We start from the raw sequence: 21,628 nt of genomic DNA on the forward strand, positions 1-21,628 counted from the left end.
TACTAAAGTGATTTGTCACCCAACACCAGCTAAAATTGATCACTTCAGTAACACAGCTCTGTCTGCTGGATACCTAGGCAAAGTAGGTGTTTTCATGTAAATACAGTCTGGTCCTGAACACCTGGCTCATCACTAGTTGTCAGGGGAGAGCTCATTCAGACCTTATTTACCAATCAAAATGAATGCATCCACACTGTAAGAAAAAACAACAGCTGTGTGAGGAAGCTAGTCTTTGTTCATACTTTTCAAACCTATTATGCTTTTCCACCAGGTACAAGTATTTTATCACATACCATATATGCTTTTAAAGTGTGTATTTATGTTTCAATTTCAATTCAAATTTCCAGCTGACTAAATTGGCAACACTCCTTGATGTAACTAGTTGACTACTAGGGGGGTGGTTGGGGAAATTTGGGGGGAGGGAGGGTTGTAGGGAAATCCCTGCTGCAGACCCTCTCTCTTCTTGCCTAAAGCCCTTATCTTCTCTAAGGCTAGGCCTACATTAAAATGTTAGGTTGACCCTGCTAGGTCACTCAGGAGTTGTGAAAAATCCATACCTGAGCGACATAGTGAAGTCGACCTAACCTCCAGAATTTTTCTATCTACCTAGCTACTGCCCTTTGGGGAGGTGGATTAACTACATTAATGAGAATCCCTCCCGTCTCTGTCGCGAGTGTCTACACTGAAGTGCTACAGAGGCTGTAGGTAGGCCTACAGAATTCTTCCATCAACCTAGCGTTGTCTACGTCAGGGGTTAGGTTGCCTGAACTACAATGCTCAGAGGTGTGGATTTTTCACACCCCTGAGGAACGTAGCCAGGTTGACTTAACTTTTTATTTTAGCCCTGGCCTTAGGGGATGTTTGCACTACAAGCACTACAGCTGTAGTGATGCAGCTATGATGCAGTAGTGTAGACACTTGTTACAGCAACCGAAGGGTTTTTCTCCCTACTATAATAAATCCACCCCCTCAAGAGGCGGTAGCTAGGTTGATGGAAGAATTCTTCCATTGACCTAGCGGTGTCTACACTGGGGCTTAGGTCAGCTAAACTATGCTTCTTAAGAGTGTGAATTTTTCACACACCCCTGAGCACCATAGCTCGATCAATTTAAGAATTAGGTGTGGACTGGGCCTTAAGACGTATGATGATCACCTATAGGACTAAGTAGGTGCATAGCTCTGCCCTGTGTATAGCCTTGCACAAATTGCCCAGGTGCATTATAGACTTTTAACCTTCCCTAGAATTGTCATCACCACTGCCAAAGGCAGCACACTGGACTTGACAGCTGACTGATCTGATCAAACAAAATGAATCCTATGTTCTATCCTCACCTGGCACCTCTTTGCTTCCACTGAGTCCAACCTGACCAAATTCAGATTCCTTACTTTAGCCTCCACTTCTGCTGACAGACCTTCCTCATCCTTTCCTGGTTCCTTCTCTTGACAAGTCCCTTATCAAGTCTTGTTTCCTTTGGCTGCAAGAGACACATTTATGTCATTATCCATAGGACAGACTCTCACTCTGAATTGAAAACATCTGAACATACTAATACTTGATGTGACTAATGAAGACTTTTGCAGTATTACCTGATCCCACATTTTAATTGTGGAATAAAGTTTATTCACTTTTTTAAAAATTATATTTTTGACACAGAGGAAGAACACTAGTAAGGAAATCAGTGATTAGCATGTAAGTCTCAGTATGGCACAGATCCAACCTGGGAGATCAGAATTTTTGCTGGTCTTGGATTATAAACTCTTTGGGCCAGGCACCGAGCCTGCACTCCGCCCAACAGGATGCCAAATGTGGATTGGTATCTCTAAGCACTACCATATTAATATTAAATTTTAATAATAATAGGTCAGTTATCTTTGCAGGTACAAAGAAACATACACTATGAGGGTGCAGGAACACTAGAAATCCTCAGAAATTCTTCTAAACCTCAGACTCAAAATAGTAATATTTTCCCCTTGCTCCAAGATGCTAAACTTTTGTGATTATACAAGAAGTCTGGGTTTGTTCTTTTTTGTTCTGTTTTTAGTGTTAAATTTAAGGGTATTTTGATATATCAAAATCTGAGTGGAAGTGGAACAATTGTGGATTTGCTCTTTTAAGAAATTACTGAGAGAATAACCAGGACAAAAAACTCTTTCATTAGGGATCCTGCTGGTTTTGGAAGATGCTTGTGTGCTGAAATTGAAAACACTGGTCTGACCTCCTTTGGCTGGTCACTTAGTGTACATGAATGCTATGAATGTAACAAAGGCTAGCACAGAAGATCCAAGGAGACATGGGGAGCAGCTGCAAAGAAAGCTGTTACCACTTTGTTTGTTCAGTGTTATATACGGAGAATCATCTCCTGCTACACAGAAATAATGCCTTTTGTCTGAAGATTTGGAATCTTGTGCTAGCACCAGCCATTCTGCTGAAAAACGACATTGAACACCAACAATATGTTTTACCAGGTAAACAAAGTTTCATGTTTAAATGTTAAAGTTCTTCCCATTGTTAAAGCAGGGAGAACGATGTAACAGTCCATTTTCTAATACAGTAGTGTTTTCAAATGGCAAGAAGAGCTTCTTACTCCATGTGCTGAGTATAAAGAAAATTTTTCCTTTAAACTCATATTTGGCATCAGAGCTTCCTCCCTATGTTCCTTTACAATAAAGGGGGCTCTCACCAGCTTTTTTTTTTTCTTTTCTTTTTTTGTTAGTTGTTCTTTATCTGGCACAATCTTATGAAGAAACCCGGGAACCTTTCCACAGATGTCAGAGGTGATGGTGGTCCAGCAGTTCCCCTAAAAAATGTATCATCACAGGAGGTAGATAAGTGAAGTTGGGCTACTTGCCTATATTTGATATGCAAGTCTGAAGCTGGAAGTGATGTTAGCTTGATAATTATGTCTTATCTACACTGGGGATTTCAAGTTACCATAAAATATGATTTGCAACACCACAGCTTACCTCTGCTTGAAACTGAGGTAAACTACACCAGTGCAAGGTATGACTAATATCAGTTTCACCTGTCTAGTTTAGGGTTTTACATTGGTGCAGCTACTCCAGTGGCTATAACTGGAACAAATCTCACTTTACTGGACTTTATTGACTGGCCTCCCAAAAAGCGATAATGAGGGGAAGTTACTCTCTCTTGGTTTTTAAAAGAGTCGGGGTTCACTACGTGGTCCCTTTTGCACGTGGTTTTAAGACAAGCATGTCACACAAAATGCATCCTTACTGGCATCTTTTGCCTCAGAACAAGTTTCACTGAGTTGAACAGTGACTGAATAATCATCACTTACAGAGGCACGGTTTGGGGTATAAGGAAGGTATGTGGTTCCTTTGGCTGAAGTCAGCAGAAATACAATTATAAAAGATGGCATGGAATCTTGCCAGAACAGTATGTAGTCAGTAGCTGAAGACTCGTGCTTGGAGGAGGCAGTACATGTACCAAATCAGTATGAACCACCTTCATTTGTATAAAGAAGAAAGTCCTCAAGTCACTTGAGGGTAATGGGAATTAAGCATAACAGATAAAAGGAAAGGAGAGAAGCAACTGAGAGCTTTCAATCCAGGCCAAAGCACAGATTACACAGTACTGTAGACTGTGTTTAAAACAGACCTGCAACGTTCAACTTGCTTTGCTAACAGAAAATGGCAATCTCTAGCCTTGTTACACCCTTTCATGAGCACAAAAAAGAACACATCTCATAAAAAAGGAGGTGGGGTTGGAGTGAAAGAAAGACCCAGACAGTTTAGAAAATGTTGGAAAAATATGGAAAATATATCTGAAGAATTTCTAGCACCTTGGAATCCTCAGGAGACATAAAGGTAAATATAATACTTTGCACTTACAAACTTAATTCTTTGAATAAAAGGTACTTTTTTGATTTATGCAGACAAAAATCATCATAGACTAGGAATTAAATGTTTTTAAAACAAAATACCCAGTCTAATTTTACTGAAAAATTGTAATATATATATTATATAAGGAAGACAATGAAAATAGGCTATCAAAGATCCAATCAAATCCTCAGTCTTGGTATAGTATCACCAAACCCATGGAGCCAAGAATTCAGATTATCCTAAACTTAACCATACATCTGAGAGTATATATTGACCAAAGACCTACATGGTCAAGTCCATTTGCGTGAATGAACGTTACATAGAATTACATGATCCTTCAAAGTTTGGCCCTGAGGTCCATACTGTTCACTGTCTTCCATTTCTTGCGATAGACTGTACCACTCCTGTTGGGTGACCTCATGTTACATAGAAACAGACAGAGACCACAAGATGTTAAAAAAAACAAAAACACAGACAACAACCCAGTCAGTTAATGTCTACAAAATATAGTTTGCTATGCATTCGGTTTATAAAAAAGCAGGCCAAATTAATGAACAAGACAGCACTGGATACTTTCCTCATTGAAAATGAATATATCTGCATTGCTAGTTCATTGATCCTGACAAATATTCTCTCTCTCTCTTAGATTCATGTAGATAATTTTGTAATTTCTGTTAACTAGACCTAGTTTCATTAGAATTTGTTGATGTCCTGATCAGTGGACTTGTCCGTCACGGTTTCCCAGTCATACTCTATTCAAACTAAACTATGTGGTGGTAGTTAAAGTTTTGAATGATGGATCTGAGATGCAAATTGGATCTGAACACTTCCAAAGTTTGTAAATATTTGAATTTCTATTTTGACCTGGGCTCATATCTGTTCAGGATTCATGGTAAAAACAAGTTCTTCCTCCTAACGAGAAAAAGTGATTGCTATGATAGTGTATGAATTTCAGGTTTGTACAGTCAAATACTCTTTCAATATGGCCATTGTCATCACTGGGCTATCTTCTCTTCCCTTATGTTATCCATCAGTGTTCAAAGAGTGGACTGTATGCTCTCTGAGGAAGGGACTGTCTTTTTGTTCTGTGTTTGTACAACGTCCAGCACAATGGGGTCCTGGCCCATTAAGAGGGCTCTTCGGTGTTACAATAATACAAATAATATCCCAGATATGTCATGAAAAAATTTTAGAATGGATTTTGTAGCAGGGCTTCCTGTGGCTGCATGTTTGGCAACATTGTCTGAACTGGCCTTGGTCAGTTCTTGAGGAGATGGAGATGTGAGACCAGGTGTATTTAAGATGGATTTGTGGCCAGTCTTTACAAAATAATGGATCCCCCCCCCCCCGCATCCCTCCTCTAACCACAAAGGGCACCTGTTTCCAGAATCATTGGAGGATGAACAGATGTCCTGCTCTTTCCAACTAGCAGTTAAGAGAGGCAACCGTGAGTACATTTTAACTTTATTAGAAAAAATGTTTATACAAAGCTCCGCACTGCACAAAAACACACCTCCCCCCAAACACAAAGAGCAATCTAACATGGCAAGCTGTATGCATATTATATATGTGGCATGTATATATTTTTTGCATGGTTTGCATTCATTATTTTACAAAGTTAACATTCAGTAGAAAAAGATGCTGTTTGTTACCATTATTTTCCCATATAAATAACTGTGAGCAATCCCTCTTCAGATAGATAAAAAACACCTTTTCGTGTCATTCTGTAAAAAACAGACTGAAATGGTATTGAAATCTATAACATTCCCCAATATCACCATAAAAATATCATCTAGCCCCTGGCCCAAAATGCTTGTCCAAGGCAATTAGAAGAGAAGGGACCATAAGACAATGCTGGAAGATGTGTCTTCAGTCCAGTTCTTTGAGCCAACATTCAGGTAAATAATATTTTATTAGACTTAACACTTAAGGGTGAAATGAGCACAATTTGGGAGGGACAAAACTTCTGCCCACATTGGAAACCCAACTTCCTGGTTATCTGTCATCCAGCCAACTTCTGACATGTCCTGTGGCTGTGCCAAGAAGCCAAACACTCACCAATTCTCTCCAGAAGGCATAGGAAATCAGTGATGGCAGGAGAAACCTTTGCTGGTTTGCCAACTTCTTCCCTCCACTCATCTTTGCTGGAGATGCTGGAAACACAGAGCAGGAGCCCGGGCTGCTAAATTATCTGGAGGAAAAGTCAACTTGGGAGAAATGCTAAAAGACAGCTAAAGGGAAGGTTTAAAGAAAAAGCCACTGGAATGGCTCCCAAGGATCTGGTTTGGAGAAGCAAGAGCAAGTAGAAAGAAATGCTTGCAGCTCACAAGACTGGCTTTACTGGAGTTTAAGGGTGGTGTTTTGGTCCAGATGAATTAACTGGCTGGTGACCAATCATTCTTTCCATCAAGCACCATGATAGGTAGGATGGAGAAGTTTTTGAAGGCAATACAGAGGCAGTGATGGTGGTGAAGATAATGGAGGTGAATGACAAAATGCTGATGAAGATTAATTGGAGGACAATGCCAACGAAGAGCAAGATGTACTGTCTGGCAGAGATGCTGGCAACAGAAGAATGGTTATATGGTTGGTGTTGTTGGTGATGACCACTGCAATCTATTTATATGTCCATGTAGTCGTCATCTTCATCAGTATCACTCTCCAGTGAGGACTCTTGGCTTGAGGTTTCTAAGATCTCCAATGCTGGCTGACAAAGACTCTCCTTCTTTACATTTGCTGCAGACTGAGCAGACAAAATAGCAGACTGACCCAAAGAAAAAAGAAAAAAGAGAAATATATTGCTGAATAGTTAGAATAAACCCACGATCACAGGGCTCAAAGACAAATGTCTGCTATTCCTCAACATGTATGAGTCTCCTTATTTGTAAAACTTTGTGTGTCCCAGCTTGCGGCTCCATAATACTGTATCATCAGTAAGCTTCCTCACAGCCAGTACTCCTGAAGTTCTCTCTATAATAAGACACAGACTGGAACAGCTGGGATATCCCAATCAGACTGCATTTCTACTTCGTCCTTTTTCATGGCTACTGCTAGGACTGCAGTAGCTATGAACTCCTGCAAGCACTGGGACCATGATATCTATGAGCTCACCTACAGCCTACACTTCACTAATCCTTAAAGTAACTCCACTTGGGAGCAGCTAGGGCCTCATACCATCATACCTCATCTCCTGTGATGAGCTGGGGACAGGAGAAGTTGTTCCAATGACATGAAAAATCTCATTTTAAAGGGAGAATTAAGGTAAAACCCAAACATGACCTTTTTCTTGAATTACCTTTAATTTTTGCTTTGTCTCTTCTGAAATGCTGCCCTTTGGAGAAAGTAAGGTTGGTGTTGGTGGGGTGACAGTGATCTCAGGTGGGAATTTGGTGATAGATGAAGGGATAAAAAGCTTTGGCATAGTGGGCAGAATGCGGGTTTTTACTCTGGTGCTGTCTGCTTTGTTCTGCTGGCTTCCCAAGGAATGTGAATTGGAACTGACTTCTGGCTTGGAACTGGAGGCTGAGGAGAAAAGAATCAGGAAGAGAATTTCAGGGGTTTTCCATGCTTACATATGTCACAGGATAGAAAACAATATCTTAGTTAAAAAGAAATCATCTGAGCCAGTCATATATTTCACTGCAAAGATTTTTGTATGAAGACTCAGAAATGGAAAAGGAAATGGAAGAGCAGGAGGAGATGCAAAGTGCTAGAAACCGATTCAGGATTCTGCAGTTCATGCTCTAGGTAACAGCAAAAAGGCAGTGACATTTCTTGAGACACACAATATCTCAAGCTTTCCTTGACAAGTACAATACTTGGCAAATGTAATCTTGCCCTACTCACATCCATTCAAAATGCCACTGCAAAATTACTTTTCCTAGACGAGAGGTGGGCAAACTATGGCCTGCGGGCCATCCTGCCCAGCCCCTGAACTCCCAGCCAGGGAGGCTCACCCCTGGCCCCTCCCCTGCTGTTCCCCCTCCCCTGCAGCCTCAGCGTGATGCATCACCAGTGCTCTGGCTGCATGACTGGCTCTGGCCAGGCAGCAGGGCTTTGCTGCTCTGAGCAGCATGTTAAGGAGGGGGTTGGATAAGGGGCAAGGGGTTCCAGGGGGCAGTCAGGGGACAGGAAGCAGGAGGGGTTGGATAGGTGTAGGAGTCCCGGGGGGGCCTATCTAGGGGCAGGGGTGTGAATAGAGGTCGGGGTAGTCAGTGGACAGGGAGGTTGGATAGGGGGTGGGGGTGTGGATAGGGTTTGGGGCAGTCAGAGGACAGGGAGCAGGAGGGGTTGGATAGGTGTGGGAGTTCCAGGGCTGCCTGTCTGGGGGTGGGGATGTGGATACGGATTGGGGCAGTCAGGGGACAGGGAGAAGGGGGGGTTGGATAGGGGCTGGGATCCTGGAGGGTGGTTAGGGGCCAGGGTCCTGGGAGTGGGTAGTCAGGGGACAAGGAGTGTTGGATAGGTCAGGGGTTCTGAGGGGGGCGGGAAGTGGGAGGGGGCAGAGAGGGGGCAGGGGCCAGGTTCTTTGGGGAGGCACAACCTTCCCTACCTGGCCCTCCATACAGTTTCGCAAAGCCAATGTGGCCCTCGGGCCAAAAAGTTTGTCCACCCCGTCCTAGACCATCACTTTGATCATGTCATTCCTCTCTTTGAAGCCCTCCACAGGCTCCTTCTTCTCTATTGCATCAAACTTAAGCTGCCTGTCAAGACCACTCCCATGGTCTACCCTGTGCAACCTATCATCTCTCATTCACTGTTGAGGTGTTGACTCCCACCTCAAATCAGCCAGTGGTGCCCGCATCCATTGTCTGCTTGTTCAAACAAGCACCTTATTCCATTTTGCCTCTTCTGCTTAGGAGGAGCTCCCTGTAAACATCTGCACAGCTACATTATCTTCCTGTCTCACTGTTTCTTTGTACTCTCCCCATCTGTCTTGTCTGTATCCAACTGTTGTCTTCTCTTACGCTTAGACTGTAAGCTCTTTGGAGTACAAACTATCTTTTTGTTGTGTGCTCGCATAGCACTTAGGCACTGTGGGGCCCTGATCTATGATTAGAACTCCTAGGAGCTACAGTAATACAAATTAAAATAATATTTCTGTAATAATGATCAGTACAAGACATTGTCTCTTAGCTGACCTATTTAGTCCATAGAGAGGAGAGAGACCAATAGAGATTTCTCAGCCATACTGCTACTCGTTCTATATGGAACGATGACAAAAAACACTCCACCAAAAACAACAAACCAATAAAATCAAATTATGCAAGTCTGATCCCACAATGTGAGCCTCTGTAAGGGGTACAATACCAAGAGGTACTCCAACCTCCTGCTCTTCAAACTAAACACTTTCAGCTCTAGAAACCTGTAAAGCCTGGGCAGTTTTATTGGGATTAGGCAGGGCTATTTAATCAGAGCCAAATGGAACTCCACTTACGAATGCCTGACAGGAAAGCAGACATCATCACCTATAAAATGATGTAAAACTGAATTTGGTGTCTCCTTAATACTGCAGAGGATCATCAGATCTGCCACTCTCAATCAGACCTGAGGTCCTTCTATAGCATAGTATTTTGTCTCCAAGTGAGGACAGCGCCAGATGCTTCAGAGGAAGGTGCAAGAAACACTACAATAGGCAAACGCAGGATAATCTGATTCCCATGTAGGTATCATCTTATTATTTATATTTGTATTACTATAGCACCTAGGAGCCCTAATCACGGACCAGCACCCCAAAGTGCTCAGTGCTGTACAAACACAGAACAAGAAGTCAGTCCCTACCCCAATCCCTAACAGTTAGAGAGACAGGCTTAACCCCTGAAGCATGAGGCTTTATATTCCTTCCAAAACCTTTTTTTAAAAAAAGCATTAACTGTTATAACTATGAATATTCTTGTTATCCACATAAATGTCCAATCTCTCTTTGAATTTTGCTGAAAATCTTTTTCCACGAGGCAGGTACTCCAGCTGTTTAATTAGAAAAGAAGAGTCATGGAAAAAATAAAGGTAATAAATGTGAATTTCCGATTTTGCTTTCAAATTGTATCCGATTTATCTGGGACAGTGGAGGAATCCTGTTAGGAAAGTGCCTAACTGATGTAGTGACAAAAGGATTGGACATGTTAGCTCCTCTGGATTTGGTATACTGCAGATCTTAGGTGATCTCAGTAAGCTTTTTACGTTTTAAACTGACTATTATTTTAAAAGCAGTACAGACTACAGAGTAAGGGCCAGGTACAATGGTGCTTTGTGTTTGGCTATGCTGCCACGGGTATTCAGCATGCAAGTCATATGCTAAAGAGAATTACCACTGAAGAATTATAAGGTACTTCTCCAAGAAGCTGGGCCATTGCCATGAATGTCCATAAAATCTGGAAGACTGAAGGCATGGAGAGAAGGCTGGGGAAAGCATAGCCCCTGGTGGGTACAAGATTGCTACAGATGGATTTATTGCTCATTAAAACAAACTTTCACAAATTAAACCAAAAGAAAGACCATTTGGCTTCTATGGAGAATGGAACATTCTTACCTTGGGTACAGATATGTCCTGAGCTTGTGCTGGTCACTGATTCCACTTGCCAGCGTGCAGCCTCAGCTGATGGAGCAACAGTAGCCATTTTCATCTGTTGGCAAAGTCGGGACTCTTGCTGCTGAAATCCAAGCCCTTCCAAAGGTCCTTCCAGCTCCTCCTCCTCTTCATTAACAAAAGATAATTCACAGATTAAGAGATTTTTCTGATCCCTTTCTTAATTCTAATTATTTTGTGTGTATCTTATAACTGGTGGGCATTTCATTACTCTGCCACTATTCAACAACACCATGATTGAAAATTAAATACTGGGAATTTAAAGTGGCAATATTACAATTCTGACACTTGGTACCATCAATTAAAGCACAGATTTTCATGAAGCCTTTAAAAACATGGCATTTTTAAAAGTTGGATGGAACACTGTGTGATAAATAATTCTCGCATATGCAAAGGCACATCCATGTACTAAGTGAATTCCCTAAACGTGTATATGTGATCACCAACCTCTGAGATCTGGGGATTGGAACTCCTGTCATAAGCACCGTTACACAGACAATTCAGAGATATAATAGTTGGCTGGAGTGCCATGCCAGCACTGATCCAAGAGATTTATATCTGATTATTGGTGACAAAAGATGGATACTATATTAAAAACCTCCTTAAAGCAAGCTATAAGGTTTATTTATTATGAGTATCTAGACACAGTGGAAGCAGCAGCTTGGCTTATCCTATTTGGAGACGAAGAATTATAGTTAAATGCTCAAACTTTAGCGACATGGTCAATCTTGCCCATATGCTCTGGGTTTAGCGGATCGCCATATTTGGGGTCGGGAAGGAATTTTCCTCCAGGGCAGATTGGAAGGGGCCCTGAAGATTTTTCGCCTTCCTCTGTAGCATGGGGCACGGGGCACTTGCTGGAGGATTCTCTGCTCCCTGAAGTCTTTAAACCATGATTTGAGGACTTCAATAGCCCAGACATAGGTGAGAGGTTTTTTGCAGGAGTGGGTGGGTGAGAGAGATTCTGTGGCCTGCGTTGTGCAGGAGGTCAGACTAGATGATCATAATGGTCCCTTCTGACCTTAATATCTATGAATCTACGAATCTATGACATATCTACTGTAGTTTTACTAATGCGTTTTTTTAGATCAACGCATTGTGAAATTCCCAGAGTCTGGCATTCAAAAGTATATACACGTACAGCTCAAATCCTTATAGTGTGTGTACTGCTTTGCACACTCTCTTTCTCTCTACCCAACCCCCACACATACCCACGCTAATTTATATTAGAAAAATATTTTACTGAATGTAAATATAGATTCCAAGGCCAGGACTGCATGTTTGACATGAGTAGTATAATTTTCACTGACTACCATGAGACCCTGATCATAGTCCTTTCTGGAAAGGACAGGCTGAAATAGCTAGCTGTGAGCTTTCTTAGATTCACTAACTGATAATGGTTACTATCCAAGGAACATATATTTCAACTTGCCACATTTATGGAGAAAACAGTATTTTTGCAATGAGAAAATCACTTTTCCATCTCCATCCAATGTAGCTAAGATCTCACAATCTGTTACACTGAGGTTCTGCTGCTTGATTCTTGCCTTTGCAGCAGGAGTTTGAAAGGAAGGTTTTATGGCTGAAGAACAACCTGCCAACTCTATTAAAAGGAATACCTAGCTACCTGGGATTCCGTATCTAGGTAGAATTCTTCAAGGAGTTATCTTTCCTAAATTTCTTGAACACAGTTTGTGAGAATAAGTTTATCAAGCCGGGTGGTGATGAAATTATTGCACTTGCAAATGCTAATTGGTGAAAAAAAGAAATGTCACCTAAACTTATGCCTGCTAGTCTGTATAAGCCTGAGAATCAACGAGTTTGCAGGCAGAAAATTCTATAACAATTCCATCATATGAATGTTCAGATATCAGGTGAAACACAGTCAGAATGTATTCTGTGATGCTCCACTCATCGTCAACCATAAAGCAGAAAGGTCTGAAAAAGAGGAATATGTTCACTCATTTCAGCACTCTACTCCATATTCCTTCCTGCATCGTACTCTGTGCAGTGTTGTTGGTCCCAGGATATTAGAGAGATAAGGTGGGTGAGGTAATATCTTTTATTGGACCAACTGCTGTTGGTGTGAGACTGACAAGCATTTGAGTTACACAGAACTCTTCTTCTGTACCTTATCCTGTATGGCAGCGCATATAACATTATAACAAAGGTAACATATATCCTATAACAAAGATAAAAAAAATATATTTGATAACAGTCAAATATAAATACGCTTTGTGTGAACAGATAAGAAGAACCTGAAACAATACCAAAATGGAGTGTTTAAGCTACAGGGATCCTGAAGAAACACAATTCAGCTTTTTTAGTTTAAGAAACAGAGTTAGAGAGACGTCTGTGTTACTATTTCCCAAACTTCCTAACTTGGATTCTCTCTACACCAGGTGTAAGTGTGGTTTAACAATAAGCAAGAGTACCAGAGGCTGTGTACCAAAAGAACAACAGCCCTGAAGTGGACTGAAGACAGGACGAATGCCCTCTATGCTGCTGGCCTCTGAGGATAAGCTGTGGGCTAGACACTGTAGACTTCCAGAATCAAATGATTGCAAAAAAAATTCTTCTGACTCTGAGGTAGAGAGGAAGGAACAGCCCAGCCTCCCCAAAAGAGAAGCAGGAGAACAATGACAATTTTGAGGGATTATACTGTACAACAGACAGGCTATCAAATCCCACCTTGCTGCTGCAACATCTCAGATGACAGATTTTAAAAATTTGGGATAAGCATAAAGTGGTCTTTATTCACCTAGGTTTGCCATCTACTGTTCCTTTCATTAGATAAAATACTACATATGAGTGTGCTGTAAATCCTGTAACTAAACTGTATCCTAAGAAGAAATCGCATGTAACTGACTGCTAAGCCATATCAGGGGCTTAATAAGTCAGCAACTAATTTAAGTTTACCACTCATTCACATTAAGAGCTGTGATTTGTGTTATTGCTTAATGACTGAATACTTATCCTTTAATGCTGATTATTTGCTTTGTTTGATTATAAGGTATTTCATTGTTTGGACTGATTTGCTATGTTTTGAGTCTAACTAGATTGTGTCACGTGACTTGATTGATTGGGTCTTCTGAGCAATCAAATTTTAGCCTAATGGTGCTAGCTTGAAATATACATAGTTTATCAGTGTACCCATCCCATATTCAATAATCTGCTTTATTAATTTCTTTTGAAAATGTCTTGTATATCTAGTTTTACAGAATAAGATCAGATTTCACTTGAATAAAATTAGATTTAATTTGTCAGCTCCCTTTCACTCTTAAGAGAATACAAATGAAAGGACATAAATCTGATAACTCTAAATATGAATTTTTATTGAGACCTTTCTGGAAACAGCGATTTCTAATATAATATTGTAATGAATGCTCCAGACAACCAGAACAAGGAGCCAATGTCAAGTTAATCAATCAATAACTCGACTCTCAGAGGTGTTAAATGCCCAGTGACTGAATTATGCCCCTATATTGGCTGAGATTCTTTATTCTCTTGTGACTATGATGTTTTGTGCCATGGTTACTTGAGAGAGACATCTTTTTTTCTAAGTTTAAAAACTGAATTTACAAACAAAATACTAAGAACAATTCACTTAACCTGTGGTCTCACTGCACGCAGGTGTGTACACATACATATACAAATGTCCCTGTCATAATTTGTACCAATGATACTTCAATATAATGTGGAGTTATTCACTACATTTCTTCTCCTTGAACAGACAGAAAAAGCAAGAGACTGTAGGATAAACAAAAAAAGACACACACGCAATTCAATTTTCTCCTATCCACCTAAAACAGATTCTGAAGAAAATATCCCGGTACTTGCCTTTGTGGAAGACACTGTTACAGCCCCGATGAACATAATGTCCTAGTTCTTCTTATAAAAACTTTCCCCAGGGAGGCAAGGACTCCACTAAGTCATGAGCTACAATATTCTGCATCAGCACAACAGCACAAGGAAATCGATACAGCACAGTCTAGAGGTGTTCAGAAGCTCATTTTTAGTCCTGTTCAACTAGATCTTTCTATATTACACAGTACTAGTACAAGCCTGGTACATTTTCAAACGTTAGTTCTATAAACCCAGCTTCAAAATAAAATCAGTTTTCGAAGACATTAAGAGGAGATGCAATAGCCACCCATCCCTGGGCAGAAGATGGGACAGATACAGTACAGAGATTTATTTGGCACTCAAACACTGTAGTGCAACTTGTGAATTGTAAGCACAATGGGAAAACACAGATTTGCAACACAGAACATTTATGTTAATATTTAAACAGAAAAGTTCATGTCTGTCTGAGCAAAATGGAGCTGAATAAGATAAAATTTTAGCGTACCCCTTCCCAACAGCGCTCTATTATACATAATATAACATACACAATAGAAAGAGGCACATCATACCTTTCAGCATCTCCCTGCTTTAGTGAGGAGGAAACAAGCTGAAAACAATTCAGTGCAACAACCTACTCCAGCTTTCCTCTCCAACCTCTTTCCACTTGTTGCCAGGGTAACCAGTGTTTGCAGATGCCTATAGCGGGCGCCTGGGTTCATGACTTCATTATAGTTAACATTCTCTCTCACTGCCTCTCTTTATACAGAGAACTCATTACATACATATATACCCAACTGTAGATATATATATTATACACTTCCAGTGAGCATCATATATACAAATACGACACATTATTTTGCTAATCTAACATGTATACAATGAAAAAATGGCAAATATTCTCCCTGCATTTTACAGATGCACAGAAAGTTTACAAGCAGAGGGGCTGTAAGTGATAAATTGCTGCCCTGCTCTCCTTGTGCTCTGTACAGTGTCATTTGATTTCCTTGTACCGTCAGGTATTACAAGAGACCAACACTATAATGTTAATCAGAATCAAACACCTGCCTTTATTTATTCACAAAAACTGACAAAACAAACTGGATAATGAGACTAACACCTTAAGCAAATGCTTTCCAGCTGTTCAAGGAGGCAACTATTAATATATACACACATAAAGGCATATTAAGGACTAAAAGAGAGGGAGAGAAAGAGCAAAATATCATCTCATCATAGGAAAGATGAAAGAGCTGAGCTCTGAACTCGAACTCCAAAACAGATTCATACCTGGGTTTCCAAAAGGCATGACTGGGAGAAACCCCACGGCCAAGAGTATCAAATGCTTAAGTAGACAATACAAAAAACCCTTCAAGTATTGTGTTATGAAAGGAAACACTAGAAACTATAATACTATTAAGTAGTCCTATAGCACTTTTATATCATAAAAACACTTTAGACACAGTGAAGACCCAATTCTGCAATCTTTGCTTGTACTGAATAGCACTCACATAATTAGTCTCAGTGACCTCAATGGGTTTAATTGCATGCAAGTACCACTCTCAGCTCGAGCAAAGGGTTACAGAATCGAAGCTTAATTCACCATGCAAAGTAGGTAAGTATTGCTATCCCTATTTTTCAGATGGGGCATAGACATGGGGACAAAGCCTCTGCTCTGAACTCCATGCCCCCATTTCCACCTCTTCCAAAAAAAAAAAAAAGGTGGTGGCGGGGAAGTGCTCAGTGAGCCTTCAAAGAGCTGTGCTAGTGTTTAAGGATGTGGACACTATAGAAAATCTTTCTGCATCCTGCCTACCCTCAGCCTGAAGAGAGGAGAGGAGAGCTCCATGCCTATAAAGGGAAAAGAGTTAAGTGCTCCACAGAGAGTAAAGGAACATGTCCAAGACCAGACAGCAAATAAGTCACAGAGGTAGGATTAGCATTTTGGTATTTCTGGCTGACGGTATTGTGCTTAGTTTAGTCTATTCTGCTTCTCTAAAGGGAACAATATTGTACCTGCAGGGAAATGGATTAGATGACTTAATAGGGCTTTTGTATCTCTAGGAGTCTAGGTCTTTAGCACGAAGACCCACTTAAATACACAGAGTGGAGAAAGTTATATTGGAACAGATGAAGAGAAAAAAAATGTTGCATGTGGAAGCAAAAAGAGGGCTTAAAACCACTGTGACGGAGATCAGTGCACAGACGGTGACCAGAATGACAAGTAATGAGTATCTGAACAGAAGTGCAGCGTGCAAGAAACTAGATCCAACAATGAAGCACAAAGCCACAGTGATAAAAATTCCTTTTGGAGAAACCTGGAACAAGGTAAAAAGTTTTGGAACAAAGTTCTGTGATCTGACTGAATGAAAGATGCTCAGATACCATCATGAAGAGAATACTGCACACTAATGGAAAGGTGAGAGTATCTATATCTAGGTCTCTGAATACCTAGAAACTCAGATGCACATGGGGGAAGGGGAAATCCTAAAAAAGAACGTTTTGTTCCCCAAATACCTTTTCTTTTATTAAACTTTTAAATCTGTTTTTAAATATTTGTTGAAGACTAAAGTTTAGTGTCCAGTTCCATGATTTCTTTACAATGCCATTTAAAAAACAGTAAGCTAACTGATTTTTGCGTCTTAACTAAAACTTGACTTGACTCGGCAGTAGTTAATAACTTGGAGAGAACAACATTGTACTCAGCTCTACTAGAGTACAGCAGCAGTTTTTCATTTGTAGTCCATTGCTGATGAATTTGATGTACGTTAATCTGTTGGATAGGTCCCTCAATGGCGATTAGCCAAGATGGGCAGGGATGGTGTCCCTAGCCTCTATTTGCCAGAAGCTGGAATTGGGCAATAGGAGATGGATCACTTGATGAATATCTGTTCTGTTCATTCCCTCTGGGGCACCTGGCATTGGCCACTTGGTCTGACCCAGAATGGCCGTTATGTTCTCTGAATGTAATAGCTGCCTGGAAAAAGCCACAAGTCTCTCCCTTCTCTGACAATATTTAATCCTTTCTTGTCCCCCGAGCCAGTTAAACACAGTAGAGGTTAGTGAAAGCTACCATTAGATCGATGAGTGGTTAAAAAAAGCATTGTATAAATAAGTTATGCAATAGCTGTGGAGTAGATTTTCAGCTAGGCCTCTATTCAGCCTTCACTATGGTTAAGAGGCGCACTTGCAGGCGATCACGCCTACTAAAATTTCTATCACTTGCATGTGCACAGTTGTTATTTCGTTTGCAACAGTATAACAGCAATGTGAATGTAAGAGTTAGCATTTGCACTCAAAAACACCATTGACCTCAATGGATTTTGTGGGTGCAATTACTAACATTTCAATTAACAAGGGTGTTACACCATTTAAAGGGTGCATGCAAAGACTAGCGTACTTGCATGTTTGCAATTTTGCACACAAAAAAGAGGTGGCCAACAACTGAAAATTTAGCCCATAGTATAAATCTGAAATGTATGTACAGTCAAAAGTCCATATGAAATGTCTCACTACCCACTCCTCTTAGATCATCACCCTGTCTCAGCAAGATACATCCCAATATCTATCATCACAATTTAGTATACTGTACGTCTATCTTTGTTGCTTTAATTGTATGTATACATACACATAACAGATCTCATACACGGGTTTAATTTTATCAAAGGATTCTGGAGACACACTTTGTAATATATATCATACAAGTGGAATTCAAATGGTAGCTATCAGAAAAAGAAAGGCAGTAAAGCCACTACATGGACTGAAATGTTTTTGGCATTAATGTATCATGCTAGCTGGCTAACTCAAATTTGCTGTACTCCAAATAGGTATATCGTGAGGAGTAGGAGGAGGGAGAGAACATATCCAATCAAGTGATCAGGTTTCAGAGTAGCAGCCGTGTTAGTCTGTATTCGCAAAAAGAAAAGGAGTACTTGTGGCACCTTAGAGACTAACCAATTTATTTGAGCATAAGCTTTCGTGAGTTATAGCTCACTTCATCGGATGTATTCAGTGGAAAATACAATGAGGAGATTTATATACACACAGAACATGAAAAAATGGGTGTTTATCATGCACACTGTAAGGAGAGTGATCATTTAAGATGAGCTATTACCAGCAGGACAGTGGGGGGGGGGAGGGGAGAGAAAACCTTTTGTAGTGATAATCAGGGTCATTTCCAGCAGTTAACAAGAACGTCTGAGAGGGGGGGAATAAATATGGGGAAATAGTTTTACCTTGTGTAATGACTCAACCACTCCCAGTCTCTATTCAAGTTAATTGTATCCAATTTGCAAATTAATTCCAATTCAGCAGTCTCTCCTTGGAGTCTGATTTTGAAGTTTTTTTTGTTGAAGAATAGCCACTTTTAGGTCAGGAATCGAGTGACCAGAGAGATTGAAGTGTTCTCCGACTGGTTTATGAATGTTAAAATTCTTGACATCCGATTTGTGTCCATTTATTCTTTTACGTAGAGACTGTCCAGTTTGACCAATGTACATGGCAGAGGGGCATTGCTGGCACATGATGGCATATATCACATTGGTAGATGTGCAGGTGAACGAGCCTCTGATAGTGTGGCTGATGTGATTAGGCCCTATGATGGTGTCCCCTGAATAGATATGTGGACACAGTTGGCAACAGGCTTTGTTTCAACGATAGGTTCCTGGGTTAGTGGTTCTGTTGTGTGGTGTGTGGTTGCTGGTAGTATTTGCTTCAGGTTGGGGGGCTGTCTGTAGGCAAGGACTGGCCTGTCTCCCAAGATTTGTGAGAGTGTTGGGTCATCCTTTAGGATAGGTTGTAGATCCTTGATGATGCGTTGGAGAGGTTTTAGTAGGGGGCTGAAGGTGACGGCTAGTGGCATTCTGTTATTTTCTTTGTTGGGCCTGTCCTGTAGTAGGTGACTTCTGGGTACTCTTCTGGCTCTGTCAATCTGTTTCTTCACTTCAGCAGGTGGGTATTGTAGTTGTAAGAATGCTTGATAGAGATCTTGTAGGTGTTTGTCTCTGTCTGAGGGGTTGGAGCAAATGTGGTTGTATCATAGAGCTTGGCTGTAGACAATGGATCGTGTGGTCTGGTCTGGGTGAAAGCTGGAGGCATGTAGGTAGGAATAGCGGTCAGTAGGTTTCCGGTATAGGGTGGTGTTTATGTGACCATCGCTTATTAGCACCGTATTGTCCAGGAAGTGGATCTCTTGTGTGGATTGGTCCAGGCTGAGATTGATGGTGGGATGGAAATTGTTGAAATACTGGTGGAATTCCTCAAGGGCTTCTTTTCCATGGGTCCAGATGATGAAGATGTCATCAATATAGCGCAAGTAGAGTAGGGGCATTAGGGGACGAGAGCTGAGGAAGCGTTGTTCTAAGTCAGCCACAAAAAGGTTTTCTCCCCCCCCCCCCGACTCTCCTGCTGGTAATAGCTCATCTTAAGCTCACTCTCCTTACAGTGTGCATGATAAACACCCATTTTTTGATGTTCTGTGTGTATATAAATCTCCTCACTGTATTTTCCACTGAATGCATCCGATGAAGTGAGCTGTAGCTCACAAAAGCTTATGCTCAAATAAATTGGTTAGTCTCTAAGGTGCCACAAGTACTCCTTTTCTTTTTGCAAATTAGGTGATCAGTTTGTGCTGTCTGAATGTGAGGCAAGAGGGCATTAAGAGATCCTTCACGAACAGGAAAAACCCCACTGACATTCAAAAGTGAGGCTGTTCTCAGAGTGCACCTGTGGTGAAGAGAGGAAAAAAACCTACATGAAAGGCATGGATCTTAATGGATGAGACAAGGGGAAGTGAGTATACCAAGGCCAAGCTTAGGAGGTGGCTACAGCAAGAGATTAGAAAGAGTAAACACAGACTACTTGTGACTGGCTCAGAAGCTGTCTGATTTATTCCTGCTAGCAAATCCATCTACTGTAAAATCTCACCCTGGAGTACACTACAACTAACAGATACCACAGTGCTTGCCCTATTTCAGAAAACCTTGTGAAAAATGGAGACGAATGCTCAGTCAGTAAAACAGTAAAGGGTCAAGAGAAAAAACGGAAATAAGGGAGGGAGAGATGGAAAATGGAAGTGAGTGAGGGGGACAAGACAACAAAGAAAAGACATAAGGAGTTATAAAAATAGAAAGATTTAAGATAGGATTGCCTACAAAGCTGAAACTCACTCCTGGAAGAGATCTTGTTAACCATGAACCTCAGCAGCTTCAGAATGAAATGCCAAACCCATCTCTTTTGTAGAGCTTACCCAAAATAATATCACATTTTAAAAAAAGAAATAAAGGAAAAAAAATCCCTAAAAACCAGAAGGCATGCAAGAAAAATGTTTTTTTTAAAAACATGATGCTGTGGGAAGGCTTAGGTTTTGCATTTCACTCAGAAGGAAGACAAGGAGCAAGTTTCAGTTTTTTTGGCCAGTCACTAAGAAAGCTCCATCTTCTTTGCAACCAGGTACCATTCTTAGGTCTGACAGTTCCATTTTCCAGTGGAATATAGCTGTCGATGCAGATAATTGATCACACAGGGTTAGGAAGTCCCCAAGTTAACTTGGTCCTGTCCCAAGCATGGCTTTGAAACAAGGACTGAAACCTTGACTTTAATTCAGCATTCAGAGAAGAGAATGAGAAATGGGGTCATGTGATCTTGGCATTCTGTGTTGGAGAGCAGATGGACTGCTATGCTCTGAACTAAAAGTAGCTTTTACAAAGGTTGGCATTTTGTCCCTGGTTACAGAAAATTACAATAAGCAAACCCAGAAGTCGCTGTGGATCACTGTGGCTAAGTCCAAACAAAACAGAAGGGGGTGCCATCTAATCAGCCATAGATGGAAAAAGGGGATTTTGGGTGGCTGTAGCTATTCAGGTATTCAGAAACAGTGAGGAGTCAAAGTGAACACTTACACTGTGTACTGTATTAATATGAAGGCAGATGCCCTCAATGGAAGGTAAGGTTAAGAGAGTTGGTGAGTTCTCTGAAGTACTTCCCACTCTATTTGCATCACCTCAGTCTTTTCAGGCTTCAGATTCAATCAGCTGCTGTGCATCCAACTGCTGAACTCAACCAAGTTGAGGACAGCTGGGAAACTGTGCTATTTGTATCTGATGTGAAGCAGACATACAGCTGGGTGTCTTCTGTAAACATCTGGCATTTTAGTCCATGCTGTTTCACAATCTCTCCTTGTTGCTTTATATAGATTTGGATTGAAAAAAAGACATGAAAAATGGAGGTGGGATCCCTCTGAGAACTCTGGAGATGGAAGAGCAAGTGCCCATTGTGACTCTCTGGGTATTGTCTCAGAGATATAAGTGAAACCATCTTAGCATGATCCTGTTATGTCTCTGAAGTGGGGCAGCAAAATTC

At 40.9% G+C, this 21,628-nt stretch overlaps 1 protein-coding gene across 7 annotated transcripts in view; it reads right to left on the reverse strand.

Moving 5' to 3' along the window:
* Positions 1-5,295: 5,295 nt before the first annotated feature.
* CABIN1 (calcineurin binding protein 1) overlaps positions 5,296-21,628 on the reverse strand; it is a 204,077-nt gene continuing 187,744 nt past the window's right edge. For all 7 annotated transcript variants that reach the window (XM_075120259.1, XM_075120258.1, XM_075120262.1 and 4 more), the window contains 3 exons: positions 10,373-10,537; positions 7,139-7,365; positions 5,296-6,607 (listed from right to left, as the gene is read on the reverse strand). In XM_075120259.1, coding sequence (XP_074976360.1) covers positions 6,464-6,607; positions 7,139-7,365; positions 10,373-10,537 — 536 coding nt within the window. In that variant the 3' untranslated portion in view covers positions 5,296-6,463. The remainder of the gene's footprint in view (positions 6,608-7,138; positions 7,366-10,372; positions 10,538-21,628) is intronic.

Source organism: Caretta caretta, chromosome 15, assembly GCF_965140235.1.
Source record: "Caretta caretta isolate rCarCar2 chromosome 15, rCarCar1.hap1, whole genome shotgun sequence".
NCBI lineage: Eukaryota > Metazoa > Chordata > Testudines > Cheloniidae > Caretta > Caretta caretta.